The 18359-nt window shown below is 36.9% G+C and overlaps 1 protein-coding gene across 3 annotated transcripts in view; it reads left to right on the top strand.

The window, feature by feature from the left end:
- Positions 1–8731, top strand: part of Layn (layilin) — a 50652-nt gene extending 41921 nt beyond the window's left edge. For 2 of the 3 annotated variants that reach the window (XM_023709567.1, XM_023709565.1), the window contains one exon: positions 8104–8731. In XM_023709567.1, the coding sequence (XP_023565335.1) occupies positions 8104–8464 (361 nt within the window). In that variant the 3' untranslated portion in view covers positions 8465–8731. The remainder of the gene's footprint in view (positions 1–8103) is intronic. The other variant, XM_023709566.1, reaches the window with a different exon arrangement.
- Positions 8732–18359: the final 9628 nt, after the last annotated feature.

The following is an 18359-nucleotide window of genomic DNA, read 5'->3' as shown; positions in this document are numbered from 1 at the left end:
TAATACCAGGGTCATGCTTGGAATGCCTGTCATTCTGGTCTTCTAAATACATGCTGCTTGTCATGACATACCAATTACTGCCATACTGTCTCTCAAGTAAATGTTTGTTTTTTTAAAAAAAGGGTAATAAAAACAAGAGACAAAAAAGTCACAGGACTGTCCTGCTAAAATGCTGTATATGGTTAGATTTCTAACCTTCTGTGTAAAAATATGTAATTGTTTATTCATATTTTTAAAATTTTTTTTAAATTTTTTTCTTCATATTCTATAGGAATTTAAAGGTTAACATTTCAATACTTGATGCAAAATAACTGTTCTATGTTACATTTAAGATATTTGATATTCAGACAGATAGTGAGGTTAAGTTCAACTGCCTATGTTGTAGGGTAACAACAATAAGCTTCTCTTCTGGAGGGTAAACAACCTAAGTTTGCAGAACAAACATTTGAGAAAAAGAAGGGCTGCAAGGACAGCCAAAAATTTGGCCATGGCCTTTCAAGGTCAGTGAAGACTCAGGACATAGGAGAACCTATAGTGTAACATTATGTCACTCAGTTGTGTTCCAAATTTTCTGATCAAGGAGATTATGGGGGGTCACAGAGGAAAGTAATTGATGATGTAGAGTGTGCGTAAGGAGAGTCACATGGAGAGAAAACATTCTCTCAGGCTTTCACAGATAGCAAATTGGTCAAGCACTGGCCGTGACTCATCCACAAAGCTGACACTGACAAAGGATCTACAAACTGCGGTACAGGGTTTCGGAATAAATCCTGAGGGGATTTGACTGACCTTATCAGATAAAAAAGCTACATTTCTTGTTATATAGGTCTTGATTTATCTTGGTCTTAACCATCTAGAAAAGTATAAAAAAGAAGTATAAAAAGTAAAACCATATTAATATGCTGAGTTGTAAAGGTAAGCTAAGTCAACAACTTCTGACATTGCCAGTCTTATGGAAAACTCACTACTGTTACGGGCTACTGAACTATATTGGAATATTTTGCAGAATTAATGCACCTATAATATTTAAATGACAATAGAATATCCTTTTCTGACAAAACTAAACAAAAAAAGGGGACACAAATGAACAACCATTTTGTATCTGTATATTCAAAATAGGATAGATATACAGCTACATTCTCTTAATTCAATTAATACAAAGATTTGTTCTAATAGTGTTTGTGGATGGGATATCATGTCTGCATCTGGTACAATGAATAACCACTAAGACAACAACATTCAATTTATTAATTATTGAAACTGCCCTACTAATTGATTTTGAAACTGTCTCACTATTTATCAATAAAATTATTTAAAATATATATTAATTCACTAAATTAAGGGAATATAGGAGAAAACCTCTTGTAAAACATATGTATAAAATACAATAATCATTACATCTGAAAAAAAAAGATAGCCATTCTTTCTGGAGTGAGATGGTACCTCAGTGTTGTTTTCATTTGCATTTCACAAATGCTAGTGATGCAGAGCATTTTTGCATGTATTTGCTTCTTGTATTTCTTCCTCTGAGAAGTGTGTGTTCATCTTGGATGCCCATTTTTGGATTGGGTCTTTAAATTTTGGGGCCCTGTTTTTCAGTTCTTTATAAATCCTAGGAAGAAGACCTTTTTCTGAGTGCTTATTAGATTTTTTCCCAATTTGTGGGTTGTCTTTTTACTCTGTTGCTAATTTTTTTTTTTTGACGTGCAAAAATTTTTCAATAAGAGGAGGTCTCAGTTGTTAATTCTTTCAAGTATTTCCACTGCAGTTTGATTTTTATTAATGAGCTGTGTGCCTACCCCTATGTCTTCAAGATTTCTGTCTAATTTCTCTTCCATGAGATTTAGTGTTTCTGTTTTAATGTTTAGATCTTTAATCCATTTTGACTTTACTTTAGTGATGGGGATGAGCCTGGGTCAAGTTTTAGTTTTCTGCATGTAGAGAGCCAGTTTTTCCAGCACCATTTGTTAAGGAGGCTATCTTTCTTCCAGTAAGCATGTTTGGCCCCTTTGTTGAAGATAAGATGGCTGAGAGTGCTTGTATTTACATGTGCATCTTTTAATCCATTCCATTGATCCTCAGATCTATTTTTTGCCAATACTATGATGATTTTATCACAGTAGCTTTTTAGTATAATTTCAAGTCAGGAATTGTAATGCCTCCTGCCTTGCCTTTGTTGACCATGATTGCCTTTGCTATTCTAGGTTTTCTCTGGTTCCAAATAAATTTTAGGGGGCTGGAGAGATGGCTCAGTGGTCTAAAGCACCTACTTGGAACAAGCTTGGCAAAGCACAGGGACTGCGGTTCAATCCTCCAGCACCACATGCCAGCCAGCCGCGCCCCCTGGTGGGCTGAGCTGGCCACACACACACACACACACACACACACACACACTAAATGTTAAAATAAAAATAAAAAAAAATCAAATAAATTTTAGGACTGATTTCTCTAGGTCTGTGAGGTATGTTAGTGATATTTTGATCGGATTGCATTAAATCTGCATAATAGTTTTGGGAGTATGGCCATCTTCACAATGTTGGCTCTTCCTATTCAAGAGCAAGGAATATTTTTCCATTTTCTGCAATCTTCTATGATGTCTTTTTTCAGAGTACTGTAATTTTCATTGAGTAGATCTTTGACTTCTTTAGTTAGATTAATTCCTAAGTATTTCATTTTCTGCAGTGCTATTATAAAAGGTATTGTTTCTCTAATTTCTTTCTCAGTGTGTCTGCTGCCTCTCTATAAGAATGATATTGACATTTTGGGTATTGACTTTGTATCCTGCTATGCTACTGAATTTGTGTATCAATTCTAGTAGCTTCTTGGTGGAGTTTTTGGGTCTTCCAAGTATCATGTCATCCACAAATAATGATATTTTAACTTCTTCTTTACCTATTCTTATTCCTTTTATTTCTCTCTCTTGTCTAATGGCTCTAGCTAATGATTCCAGGACTATATTGAATAGGAGGGGTGATAGAGGACATCCTTGTCTTTTACCTGATCTAAGAGTAAAAGATTTCAGTTTTTCCCCATTTAGAATTATGTTAGCAGTTGGATTGTCATAGATGGCTTTTATCAGATTGAGGTAGAAAATATTCCTATTTTCTGTAGGACTTTGAACATGAATGAGTGTTGGACTTTGGCAAAAGCCTTTTCTGCATCAATTGAGATGATCATGTGGTTTTTGGATTTGCCTCTATTAATATAGTATATCACATTTATAGATTTGCATATGTTGAACCATCCTTGCAATCCTTGGATGAATCCTACCTGGTTATAGTGTATAATCTTCCTGTTGATTTGCTGTATTGTATTTGCTAGTAATTTATTGAGGATTTTGGCATCTATGTTCATGAGGGAGATTGCCCTTTAGTTCTCTTTTATAGTTGTGTCTTTCTCTGGTTTTGGTATCAGTATAATACTTGTTTCCAGGAATAATTTTGGGAGAATTGTTTCTTTTTCAATTTCATTGATGAGTTTGAGGAGTATTGGGATTATATCTTTTGTAAATTTCTTGTAGAATTCAGCTGTGAATCCATCCGGACCTGGACTTTTCTTTGCCGGTAGGTTTTTAATTACATCTCCTATTTCATTAACTGTTATTGGGCTATTGAGAGTTCTTATATCTTCTTGATTCAGTTTTGGTAATTTGTACCTTTCTAGGAAGCTGTCCATTTCTTCTGTGTTTTCAATTGAGAATAAAGATTCTCAAAATAGCTACTGATGATCTTCTGAATTTCCACAGGGTCTGTGATAATTTCTTTCCTTATTTCTTGAATTTGAGTTTTTTTCTTTCCACTTTTTGATGAGGTTAGCTAGGGGCTTATCAATTTTATTTAATCTTTAAAAAAACCAGCTTTTTGATTCATTAATTCTTAGTATTGTTCTCTTTGTCTCAATTGCATTAATTTCTACTCTAATCTTTATAATTTCTTTCCTTCTTTGTGCTTTGGGTTTGGTTTGCTCTTCCTTTTCTAGATGATTGAGGTATAGCATTAGAGTATTCATTTGTTCCTATTCTGTTTTCCTACTGTGTGAGTTCACAGCTATAAATTTCTAAGAACTGATTTCATTGCATCCCATAAATTCTGATAAATTGTGCCTGAATTTTCATTGAATTGTAGATATTGTTTAACTTCTTGTTTAATGTCATCTGTAACCCATTGGTTGCTGAGGAAGGTGTTGTTTAATTTCTATGTATTTATGGGGTTTTGTGATTTCTTTTGTCATTTATTACCAGTTTCATTGCACTGTGGTCAGATAATAAGCATTGGATAATTTCTGTTTTCTTGCATATACTTAAGCATAACCTATGGACTAGTACATGGTCTATTTTAGAAAATGTCTCATGTGCAGCTAAAAAAAAAAAATGTGTATTCAGATGTGGCTGGGTGGAGCACTCTGTATATGTCCACTAAGTTCATTTGCTTCAAATTCTGGTCCAGTTCTGCTACTTCTTTGCTGTGTTTTGTCCATTTGACCTATCTTTTTTGTATTAAGGTCTCCTGTTAAGATTGTGGTATTGCAGATGAATGTCCATTTTGTATCTGTGTATTCAAAGTGGTTAGGATAGATATATAATTACATTCTCTTAATGAATAGAATGATTTTTTCTAATGGTGTTTGTAAATAGGATCTCAAGTCCGCATCTTGTACAGCAACTAACCACTAAGAAGAATTATGCAGTGTGTTAATTATTGAAACTGTCCTAGCGATTTGATTTGAAACTGTCTCATTGCTATTTGTTTATCAATAAAATTATGAAAAAAAAAGATTATGGTATTGGATATTAGATTTTTCATGTCCATTAAGACTTGTCTCTAATGGTTGGGTGCTCCTGTGTTTCATGCATACATATTTATGAGTGCTACGTCTTCATCTTGGCTTTTTCCCCTAACCAGTATGTAGTGGCCTTCTTTATTTTGTTTGAACATTCTTGAAGTTGAAACTGTCTGTGAACAGGATTGCTACCCCTGATTTTTTCTGATGTGCTGAGGCATATAGTATTGTTCTTTGACTTTCAGCCTATGAATTTCTTTATGAGTTAAGTGTGTTTCTTTTATACAGAATATTTTTGTTTCTTTGTTTTTCCATAATTTTATTGAGAAATAAATAGCAATGAGATAGTTTCAAATCCAATTAGTATGTCAGTTTCAATAATTAATGCATTGAATATTGTTGTCTTAGTGGTTATTCACTGTACAAGATGCAGACATGATATCCTGTTTACAAACACTGTTAGAACAAATTTTCTATTCACTGAAGTAAGAGAATATAGCTGTATATCTATCCTATTTTGAATATACAGATACAAAATCATTGCTCATTTGTATCCCCTTTTTGTTTAGTTTTGTTATTTAAATATTATAGGTGTTTGAATTCAGCAAAATATTCCAATATATTCCAGTATTCCATAACAGTAATGGGTTTTCCGTAAGACTGGCAATATCAGAAGTTGTTGACTTGAGCTTTTTACAGCTCAGTATATTAATGTGACTTTACTTTTTATACTTCTTTTTTATACTTTTCTGCTGGATGGTTAAGACCAAGATAAATCAAGACCTATATAACAAGAAATGTAGCTTTTATACAGCATATTTTTGGATTATGCTCCCTAATCCACTGTGGCCATCTATTTCTTTTAATTGGTGAATTGAGTCCACTTACAGTAATGGGTATAATTGAGATGTATTGACTTATGATTGACATGTTATTTCACTTCTATTGTGTACCCCTTTTTCTCCGTGTTTAATTGTTTGCCCTATTTGGTGGTTTTTTCCATTCTCATTCATGGAGTTGTGGTCATTTTGGTCCCTCTCTAGAATCTTTTAGTAGTCTGTGCAGGGTTCGCTTTGTCATCATGAAATTCTTTAGTTGTTTTTTGTCATGGAAGTATTTCACTTCTCCATCAAACTTGAATGAGAGTTCTGCAGGGTATAGCAGTCTGGGCTGGAATTTGTTTTCTTGGAGAACTTGAAGTACTTTGCTCCATGTTCTTCGTGACTTGATGGTTGTGAAGAGAATTCTGCCATTATTCTGATGAGGTTTGCTTTTTAAATGTGATCTGTTTCTTTTCTCTAGCAGCTTTTAGTATATTATTCTTGTGCAGGATTTCTGAGATCTTGATTATTATGTCTGGGTGTGTTTTTAATTGGGTTGATGTTATTTGTAGTTCTATATGCTTCATTAACTGAATGTCAGATTATTTCCCCATATTTGGAAAGTTTTCTGCTATTGCTTCTGCCCATATTCTTTTTATATCATTTGTATTGACTCCTTCTTTCTCATTGATGCCTATTAGTCTTACATTGTTCATCTTTGCATTGTCTTGCAGTTGTTGAATTATTTTTTCCTGCATCCTAGTTGTTTTTAAGAGATCTTTTTTTTTACCTTTTCACTAGCTGCAATGGTGTCTTCAAGGTCTGAAAGTCTATCTTCACTTTTATTCAAGTGGTTTGGCCAGCTTGTGACTGAGGTTTTAATTTCTAGTATATCTCTTTGAATCTGCTTCATGTATTCTATTTCTTTCTTATATTGCTAATCCAATGATTCCATCATTTTTCTATTCTCTATTTTTTTAATTAGTGTCTTCTTTAGGAGCACTTAATAATTCTTTCATTATACTTATTTCTTTTTTACTTTAGAGATTATTTCTAATTTGATTTCCTCTATACCTTTCTGCAGTTGTTTCTTTACTTCAGATGCTATTATTTCAGAGATTTCAGGTGTGTGATATCCAGTTCTTTCTATGCTAGTGTCTCCTGCATTGTTCTGCATGGGCTTGGGGCCTGAGAATTTATTTTTTTCCTTCTCTTTGTCATTTTGTATAGCACTGTCTTCTGCCCTTTGGTGTAGAGTTTTGCGGGGCAGTTATTACCTTAGTATGTGCTGATATTGTTACCCAAGAGAGATTATGTGTTTAAAGCAATTACAGTTTTATATTTACAGGACTATAATTAGCAACATTAATAATGGGTAGTGATATTTAGCAGTTGACAAACTTTTGTATTAATGAGTTTGCCTTTTAGACCTTAAGAACAAACATTATGCCTGTATAGCCAAGCAGATATTAGATCTGGAATTTGTACTTAATTAGTTCCCCTAAGTGCTATCTGATCACCTCCCCTTTTGTACCTGTAGTCTTCCAGGCAGACTAGTTTATCCCGGTTACCTGTTGTCTCTCTCTCAATCAAGAGAGTATGCTCTCATAGATCTGAGTCTAGCAAAGTGTCTCATCTTACCAGGTCTGTATCTACCAAGTTCAAACTCGTCCAGGTGGGCCTGGCTTGGGTCTGGCTGCTGTGCTTTGCTTCTTCCTGCTGCAGACCATGGACGTGGACCCATGGTGCCCCTCTGAAAAAATGTTGTGCTCCCGGATTAGTTGGGTGGATCTCAACCCTTGCCTCTCTGCAAGGGAGTTCTGTTGCAGGGTTCAACACCAGACCTGCCTGATGGAGGAGGTTTATGCGAGTGTGCAGAAGGTCCCACTCACATGCTGCATCTGGGGGGTGCTGTTGGAGTAGAATCCGGTGGACACAGAAGGTCCCACATACATGCTGGGCCTGGGGGGTAGGTGATGTAGAATCTGGCAGGCAGGGAATGTCCCACTCACATGCCAAGCCTGCGGGGTGGCAGTGGGATAAAATCCGGCCTCCTTTTTCTTTTTATTCCATCCAGACTATAAGCATTTTAGGTGATGCCACCCACACCCAGAACTATAATAAACCAATTAATAGACCAATTTAATATCACACATCTGTAATCCCAGTATCACACCCTTAAGCCATATTCACATACCCTACATCCAGCCATTTTTAAAAAGCTCCACCTATGACCTCATGAGGCTTTGGGGGGACACCTAGATACAAGCCATAACACTCTGACAGCAATAAATGACACATATATGGTTGCTTTGGACTAACCCTTCCCTGGTTTGTCTCTCCTTATGGCTATCACCTCAAAGCAGTGGCCTGTGGGTTATGTAGATGAGTCTGTATAGGTTACTGACTGCTTGGTGTTAATTCCTCCTGCCTCAGGAGGAAGCAGGGGGATGTCCTCAGTCCCCTGGTCTCAAATACTCACCTTGGTTTCCTTTCCTCCTAGAAGACAGGAGCAGCCAGACCTTAGTGCAAAGGAGCAACACACTATCTGGCCTGCTCCTTACCAAGAAAACAATCCGGATCTAGAAGTATACAACATCATAAGAAAACAAAGTGAAGCTGACTTAGCTGAGCCCCGGCCAGACTTGAAGAATATTTCATTCCGGGTGCACTCAGGGGAAGTCACTCCTGACGACATGTCTTGTGACTATGACAACATGGCTGTGAACCCTTCAGAAAGTGGATTTATCACTCTGGCCAGTACAGAGAGTGGATTTGTGACCAATGACATCTACGAGTTCTCCCCTGACCAGAGGGGAAGGAGCAAGGAGTCTGGATGGGTGGAAAATGAAATATATGGCTAGTAGGATGCATGAGAGAAAGACTGAAGTGACAGGGATAGGAAAGACATGAAAAGCAAAATTTTCTGCTTTTTATAAGGAAAGAGGTCTATAGAAATGCTCAAATCAGGTCCTCGGGTGAGCATGAGGTCCCCATCATCCTGCTGGATCCCCAAGTTCTGCCTGTATCCCTTATCCCATTTTCTCTCTCAGCTAGCTCTGCCTTAAGAGAAACCAGGGTTGGACATACAGTAGAGTCTCAATAAATGTCAGTCAGTTGGTTACCTCTGACTTTCAATGGACAACACTTTAACTGGTAAGGATATGGGGTTGTGGCTGTGGCGCTCGGAAACTCGATCTCTAGGTTCTGCTTTCCTTGCTCTGTGGAGGAGCACATGTAATCACAAAGTGACAGAAACCATAGAGTCTTTTAAATGCTCAAGTGTGGTAGCCCCAGGGTGGCCCCATCAGCAATTCTCATATGTGGGCTTTTTGTCTTTTTCAAAAGTTAAAATCAAGTAAAAAGCAGGAAGCAGAATGTTAGTCTGTTTCTGTATCCCTTTCTTTGCATGGGACTTCAGAAGACCTGTTTTAAAATTATTATTTATTTCTCCTGACATCTGAACTTGGTATTAATTTTGAAACTGCAAAGAAAATTTGTGCCTCTTCTTCTTGTTGTATTTATATTCCGACCCCTGAAACTATACATTGTTCTGTTTGCATGTTTTACTACAGCATTGACATATGACTTATAGTAATAATAATCCTGTCTTTGTTTAAGGGTCTTGACTATTTCAAATTCAGGGAAGTTTCTTTGCTGAGTACCAGTCATGCACATTTTGTAAGCCTAAAAGCCAGAATTTAAATCACTACCAATTTCTTTCTCTCAGCTTAATAATCTTATCATTTTATTTTATTTTATTTATTTTTTTAATCTTATCATTTTAACCTTCACTCTTATATCTTACTTTTTAACAGTTTAGCAACTAGTCACATTTATGAAGCTATAAACTAAATGAAGCAACATCAAAAGCAGTACATCCTACATACTGCCCAACTATGTGCCCTTCTGGGAACAAAGTAGATAACAAAGTAGATAACAAAACTATCACTGCTACCCTCCCTGAAGGCATATATTGTGGAGTAACAACATTTGAAGACCAAACAATGTACATGTCGGATGAGAGACAGATTCACATTCTCTCTCTCCCCCCCCTCCCCCCCTCCTCTCTATCCCTCGCTCAATGTCCAGGTTCTCACTTTGCTTCACACGTGGTGACTGTATAATCTGCCTCCTTCTCCTTCATTGTGCTCCACAACTCTGGCCTCTGTAGACTTCCCACTCTGTGAGGGCAAGAATATTCTCTGTACCTCGTCCTTGTACTTCCAGTGCTGTGGCAAGCAGGCAACCAGTGTGTGTTGAATGTGTGCACAATGAATCTTTCAAGCTGATGTCAAACTGCCCAAATATTGCAACTGATAAGTTCTGTTGAACTTTCTTTTCACTCTTGAGTGGAAGGGTTAACTGAATTTTATTTATTTATTTATTTAATGTATTTAGGGTCTACAGGTTCTCACTACACAGATGGGCTCATAGTGATCCTCCTGCTTTCAGCCTCCCAAGTGCTGGGATTACAGGCATGCACCACTACACCCAGTCTCTGAATTTTAGTTTGAAAAGAATTTCTGCTACCTAAGAAACTATATGATAGTAACAAGCAGAAGCTGGTGAACTGTGAGCAGCTGACTTTAATTATATCAGTAAAAGGAGAACCAAAGAGCCATCCTTCATCTGAAAAGGTAGCAAGGTTGTAATGAGGGCATACTCTTTGATCTTCAGCATCTCTGCTTTGTCATTAGTCTGTTATCTGCTAAGACTTACAGATCTGGGACTGCACCCCGCGAGTCTTAGCTGTGTTTTGTTTTGTTTTTGAGACAAGTCTTACTACATAGTTCAGTCTGGCCTTGAACTCACTGTTTCAAGCAGGCTGGCCTCATTCATGGTAATCATCTTGTCTCAGTCTCCCCAGTGCTAGGATTACAGGCATCTGCCGCCACACCCAACACTTCATATTTTAATTATTCAATTTCTTGTTTCTTCCTCAGATGTATTAGCCTCTATATATTATATACATTATATATATATTTGTCTTTCTCCAGTAGTTGCATTTCACTTATTTAACAAAGATTTGCTATGTGTTAAATGTTTGCTATGTTCAAACTGAGATCAAGCTTATTCGTTAAATTAGTATAATCTGGAAAGTTAGTAAACCTGTTTCATCTTTTAAAATTGGAGAGTGAGGCAAAAAAGATTTCAACTTTGAGCCTAACCTGGTCAACTTAACAGCTTAGTGAGACTCTGTCCCAAAAAATAAGAAAGGACTGGGAGCTATAGCTCAATGTAATACTCCCAGTTCAATCACCAGTGAAGGAGAAGGACAGAGAGAAATGATGGGGGAATGAGTGAGAGACAGGAAGAAAGAAAGGGGAAAGTTCCCCTGGGTTAGCTCAGTGGCATGGCATTTTTCCAGCATGTGCAAGACTCCAGGATCAGTTCCCAGCTCCACAAAAGATAAAACAAATTGAAATGGTAGTTCCAAAACATTACTTCTTACTATCACAAACATGACAGATGAGATGCTGAAATGTATGTATCAGGTAATCTCTTGGGCTTATTCATTCAATAAGCTATTTTTGAAAATTCACCATAGGCCAAGTACTGAGCTAGATGAGGCCCACAGTCAAATTTCAGGCTGAGATTTGGAGAAGTTGGGCTATACATTATACACTTTTCTAAACAGCATAGCACTTATTTCATGTTATTCATTCATTTATGCTACAAGTTTGAAACACATCTACTCTTTAATCAAGAACTACTAAGTGGTAGGCAATTAGTGGCAGATAATGTAAATAGACCCCATCTTATACATTCTAGTTTAGAAAAAGAGATATATCATAATTTAAGTTCATGAAAAGACTTTGCTATAGTTTGTTTTAAAATTGTTCACAGATGTTTCTATTCTACTTCCCCTTTCCCTTTTTTCTTTCTGGTCTTTAAAAAAATTTTTTTAAGTCTTTTATTCACTTATTTGGTACACAGGGTCTTGCTACACAGCTCAGACTCATAATGATCCTCCTGTTTCAGCTTCCCCAGCACTGGGATTCCAGGCCTGTGCCACCATGCCCAGTTTCAGGACCAGCATGGCATCCCCAGGATTCCACAGCCAGCACTGCATGTGGTACCAGGGATTGAACCTGGGTCCAAGCAGGCACTTAGAGTGCTGAGCTATCTCCCCAGCCCCTTCCTTTCTGCTCTTGAAGAAACCCAGAGGAAGGTAGGGATCTATGTCTAGGAAGGAGATGGTGCTTGATAGCTCACAATGGGATAACAGCCCAAAAGGGTGAGGAAGGTGTCCACAAAGAACAGAGACTTAGTGTTGGTGTGTCCTGAGTGGTTGAGAAGGATGTCCACCCAAAGGATGGTGTGTCAGGAACAAGGGGAAGTTAATTGAACATAGCAGGATTGATGAAATAGGCATACTCATAATAATGAGCCAGGATTCTCTCAGAGATGGAAGTTATAGGTATGAAAATAGAAGTTTAAACTCAGACTAGGAAGGATATGGGGCTCTGTCCTTCATCACAGGGAAGATCTAGCAAGTATGACAACCCCTGCACCACTACCTACTCGCAGCACTGAGGTCAGAAATCTGATTACTTTCTCCATCTAGTAGTCTGAGCAAGGACATCCTCATCTTGGACAGAGCTGGAGGGTAGGTGCAGCTCACAAACCCACAGGCCATAGAACGAAGTGGAGAAAAACATAACTGGCTGGATTCCAAAGCCGCAGATCCTAAAAAACACTCATTCAAAAATACAGAAGATCTGGAAAAGGAGCTCATTTTTCTTTTCTTTCAGTAGCTTTTAAGATTGGGGTATGTTTTTCTTTAATTTTCTCTTCTATGCTTTTTCTTTTTTTTCTTTTTGATTGTTATTCTCTGTTAATTTTTTTCCATAATTTTATTGAGAAATAGCAATGAGACAGTTTCAAATCAAATTGGTAGGACAGTTTCAATAAATAACACATTGCATACTCTCTTCCTAATGGTTATTTGCTATACAAGATGCAGACATGATATCCTATATACAAACACTATTAGAACAAATCCCTTTTTTTTAATTTTTTGAGGGGTACTGAGAATCAAACTCAGGACCCTGTGCTTACCAGGTAGGTGCTGTGCTGCTGAGCTCTATACCCAGCCTCCTCTGTTGCTTTTATCTAACTCTATTAATTTTCTTTTACTTCCTAATTGTTCAAATATTTTTTCATTGTCTCATTCTCTGCTTCTTCTCTCTTTTCTAATATAGTCATTAAGCTTGATTAATTTTTAGATACTGAAGTGTATGCCATTACACTTGAATTCTATTCTTAAAGAAAGTATAGCTGTTGCATTTAGTGTGATTTACCATATGCAGGTCATGTGGTTCAGAAGCTATTGGAACTAACTTGCAACAGGAATTTGAAAGGTTTGGAAATGACAGCTGAAGAAGCAGCTCTAGAATGCAGTAGGTAAGCATGATGGGAGATTCTGGTTAGGACTCAGAAGATCAGAATGTTGACTGCAGTCAGGCTGGAAAAGACTAGGCTCAAGGGCCTCCAGGTGGGAACAAAGACCTCACTGGCAGTCAGACTCCATGTCATATGTGTTATGCTCTGACCAAAAGATTGTCTGCATTTTGCAGTCCAGAAACATTGTAGAAGACTAAGATTAAGGACAGCAGACTAACTCATCTGGTAGAAGAAATTTCAAGACAGTCTAATGCTGAGGCAGTGGTACAGCTACTGTTGGCTTTTAGCTATCTCCATATTGAGAATCAACAGTAAGTAGCTGAGTAGAACGATTTTTAAAAGTTTTGAATTTGGCCAGAAAGAAAGCTCCAGTAAGGTTGTGGTCTGCAATGATAGAACAGAGAAGAATTTGACTGTTGAAAACTTTAGTCACAAAAAGACTATCTTGGAGAGAACACTAGAAAAGGTGACCTTAGCACATCACAAGAACCAGCAGGACGCCATCTTTTGCAGCCTCAAAATAGCAAAGGTGAAACTCTGAGAAGCGAGCCCCAGAGCCCCATATTCCAGAGTGATGACATTGAGATGGCCTCCAAAGCCTTATGTGCTCATAGATGGGGCTTTTTGGAGGTAGCTGGGTATAGGGTGTGTGAATACAGATTACAAGTGTCTGATAACTGGATTAGTCAACAGATTTAACTCTTAGTTCTGCATGTGGTGGATTAGACTTACTGAACAGAACATAGTTTGTTTTGTTTTGTTTTTTGGCAGAACCAGGGATTGAACTCAGATCCTTCCGTTTGCCAGTCAAGCGCTTATCCTACTGAGCCATCTCCCCAGCCAAAAGCCTGGTTTTTTCCTCAATACACTTTTAAAGGTTTTTTTTTTTTTTTTTTTGAACCGGGGATTGAACTCAAGTCCTTGTGTTTGCCAAGCAAGTGCTTATTCTACTGAGCTATCTCCCCGGCCTCCAGACTTACTGAAAACAAAAGACTCACTTTGGGTGTGACTGGCACCGATCAATAGGCTTATAGCCTGAATGGAATATAAAGGAAAGAAGGCAGGCTGCTGCTTCCTGCCTGCATTGCTCTGGACTGTTTCTCCTCTGCCATGCCTCTCTGCCATGCTGCCCTGACTTGCAGCCAGATGACTACGGACTGAAACCTCTACTATGAGTCAAAATAAGCCCCTCTTTTAATTTATGGGTATTGTGTCTCAATGACAAAAGTAACTAAGATAGTCAGCATTCATTTGTCTTAGTGTTTCTACTATAATTACAACTTTTTTATGCATAAGGGTGACACATTATTGGTTCTCATAATATGTGAATATCCAGTTTGTCTTTGATGCTATTATTGTTGCTTTTATTGCTATTGCCATGATGCCATCATTGTTGCTATTAATTGGTTTTCTCTGCATACTAATATTTTTGTTAATGTCTTTGTATCAAACAATACTGGGGGGGGGGACTTTTGGGTTAGCTCAGTTGTTTAAGCACCTGCTGGGGCAAACCTAGTCAGGTGTAGGGGACCACAATTCGATTCCCAGCTCCCCATGCCTTACCAGACCTGTCCTTAAGGCAGCCTGAGCCAGCCAAAAAAAAACCAAATCCTTCTCAAACAATACTGTGGTCAACTGTCAGAAAATTTGGTGCTGAGCCAATTACACTACAGACTTCCCTCCAAAGTTAACAGAGGTGATTGGATCTTATGACAGAGGTAAAAGCCTATTGTCAGCCACAAACAGAGTGCATTGCTGAAAAGCAGACAATAACTAACATGGTCTCCATACTAGCAACAAAGTATTTCCACTATAATCAATCAGCAAACCTCAACAGAAAAACAAAACAATAGAAACAGGAAAGGGCAACAAAATGCCTTTCAAAACTTCCAGCTCCACCAGAGCTGATCCATATGGCACTGAGGAAGAGGAAATCAAAATCCACACAGTTGAATTATTTGAAATGATAAAAGAGATTTCTGAAAGATCTTTGGTGAGCTCAAAGAAGAAATGACTAAACAAGTTTAATAAACAAAATGATCAGCCAGTTTACATAAGAAACTAATGAAAAGCTAGCTTAGCTGAACAAAATGATACAAAATATGAATACCCGTTTATCAAAGAACTAAAAAGAAATGAAAAGCAACTGAACAGAAATACAGTAAATTAAAAATTCTATTGAAAATATGAGCAACAGAAATGACCAATGTGAGAACAGTGTCAGAGCTATTAGACAGGGTTGATGTAGGTTACCATATGCCCACAGATACTTTTAAAACAACAAGATAACATGAAAAAATGTTCTAAAAACTGCTGCTAGATGATACAAAGAAAACTAATCTAAGGTTAACTAGAATTAGTGAAAAATAAGACAGCAAAACTGACATTTTAAGAAGCTGTATACAAAAAATAATAGGAGAAAACTTTCTAAATAGAGTGAACCGGTGACTTATTAACTCAAGTCATTCCCAAGGGCTGCTTGTGACTCAAGTTGTCAATCAAAGGCTGAGGCTCCTCTACACAGCCTTCAAAGTCCCTCTCTTGCATGAAGGTGAATCTCCTTAGAGATAAATTAGTCAGGATTTCCCAACCCCATACAGGAAAGGATCTGGTACTGTTCCTTCCAAAACTCTTTAAGGGTTAAATCTGTATCTGAGATCACCTGAAAGCACAAGCAGCTGGCATTCATGTCAAAACTCAAGATTTTGGTTACAACTCAAAACTAAAATTCTGTCCATAACCCAAGTTATTTGTCAGGCCAGTCGTACTATGAGGGTCCACTTTATGGGAAAAGAATTCAACATACAGGAAAGTAAGGCATATAGAATCCTAAATAGCCAGTCAGAAAAAAAACCTGCCCATGACACTTCATAGTCAACATGCCAGAAGTCCAACATGGAGACTGAATCTTAGAAGCTGTTAGAGAAAAGCAATAAGTCTATTATAGAGCTAGTCCAATTAGAACTGCAGGAGACTTCCCAACACAAACCTTAAGGGCCAGGACAGCTTGGAATGAAGTGCTTCAAGCCCTAAAAGACAACTTTCAATCCAGATTTACATATCCACAAAACTACATTTCAAAATTTATGGAGAAATAAGACCTTTTCATGACAAAGAGCAGCTTAAGAAATTCATGGCCACCAAACCAGCATGCCAAAAAATTCTCAAGAATATCCCAGAAAGAGACAATGACAATTGTCTAACAATTCCAATGAGTTAGACAATGACAATTGTCTAACAATTCCAATGAGTTTAAGAGAATGAATACACCAGGCAGGGTGTAGAAGAAGAGAAACAAAAAGAAAAAAGAATTTTATCTACTGTCATTCTTAAATTTCCCCATCACAGGATAAAATCACTCCACCAAGGGAAACACTTTGCATACAAACTCCCAATTTACAAACAATTCTGTAATATAATTGTAGATTTTGCTTTATAGTTATAGACACAAAATTAATAGTTACCATAGTTCATTAGTTTCTAAACTGTACTTGATACTATTGTTATTACTAACTGAACAATGTTAGCTAGGGTATAATATCTCTTTAATCAGTTGTTTTCATTTCTGTAACAATACTTGGAAGTTCTGGGGTAATAACCTCACACCACACCCCAACACCAATGGACAGGGGAGTGAGCCAAATAGATACAACATCTCACTCTTAATCATAAAGGTAGAATCTTGGGGCAGACACAAACCAAGAACCTCTTATACACAGAAGACATCCCTGAAGAACAAACCTTATCTCAAGAGGCCTTGATACTAGTGATAAATACTATAAAAACTTACAAGGATCAACACAGAAAATAAAATAATTTTAGAAATAGAAAATAACAAGTTGCAGAAGCAAAATGCAATTTCAGACCTCCAGCCACCCAGAATAATTCCAGGAGACAATGAGATAGAGGAAAATCAAAAGCACACCTGACTTTCTGAAATGAGAGCAGCTGAAGAAACAAGCTCATGAGGCTATAGAAGAAATCAGACCAGAAATAATCTCTTGGGTAAAAAATAAATTTAAAAATTTAAAAAAAAAACATTTATAAAGGAATTTCTCAGCAAATGTAGAATAGAGATAGATTTTTTAGAGATGATAATAGGAAGAGTTTGGAAACTGAATAACCAATATACAAAAGAAATGGCTCAGTGGAATAAGCACTTCTCTGGCAAGTGCAAGGGCCTGAGTTCAATCCCCGGTTCCGCAAAAAAAAAAAAAAAGAAAAAGAAATAGAACACATGAGAAAGATTCAAACAGATATCCAGGAAATTAAAAATTCCACTGAAAGTTAGCAAAGCCACCTGAATGACACTGAAGACAGAATCTCAGACTTGAAGACATGATCTCAGCTAGTGATCATGAAAGGAAAGCTCTCTTGAAAATAACAAAAGACTAGGAAATAAACTGTAGTAAGATGATGCAAAGAAAATAAGAATAACTGATATCAATGAAAAAACAAGAGTTATCACAAATGACGTTAAAATAATATTTGCAGAAATAATAGCAGAAAATTTCCCAAGCATGGGAAAACAATCTGACATACAGAAAAATGAGGCATATGGAACTTCAATTTAAAAACTCTATACCCAGAATAATAATAACAAATATCCCAGAAATTATACACATGAGTGGAGTATTAAAAGCTGTAAGAGGAACAAAACACAGATCATCTATAAAGGAAAGCCCATCAGAATCATGGCAGATTTCTCCACACAAATCCTCAAGAAGACATTAGAATGAAGTACTTCAAGTCCCAAAAGAAAACAACTCTCAACCCAGATTGATGCATCCTGCAAAACTATTTTTCAAAATTAATAGAAAAATAAGATTCTTCATGACAAAGAACAACTGAAGAAATTCATGGCCACAAAGCCAACATAATAAAGGATACTGAAAGATATTCTAGACAGATAAAAATGACCAAAATTTCAAGAACAACAGAAAAAAAAAAGCAGGGCAATAAATTAAACAGAAAGGGAAGTAGTTGACCAACAAGTGAAAAATAGCATGACAAAGATATGTCAGTATGTATTAATGATAACTATCAATGTAAATGGTCTCAATTCACCAATCAAAAGAAATAAACTGACAGAATGGATCATATAAAGGAAAACACAAGGACATTTGGTAAAATTAGAATAGGATCTGAGGATTCAATGTTAGTAATGTGTCATTGCTAATTTCCTGATTTAAATGGTTGCTTTGAGGTTTCTAAGAGAATATCCTTGTTTGTAGGAAACATACTGTTAAAGGATGAGAAGGATGAGGGGCATCAGGCTGGCAACTTACTCTCAGGTGATTTGGAGATAGAAGATATCCTTTTTACCACTCACAACTTCTTCTCTTAAAT

The sequence above is a fragment of the Octodon degus genome, unplaced genomic scaffold (assembly GCF_000260255.1).
Source record: "Octodon degus isolate 3935 unplaced genomic scaffold, OctDeg1.0 scaffold00012, whole genome shotgun sequence".
NCBI lineage: Eukaryota > Metazoa > Chordata > Mammalia > Rodentia > Octodontidae > Octodon > Octodon degus.
Note: the sequence above shows the minus strand (reverse complement) of the source record. Positions and strands in the feature narration are given on the sequence as shown.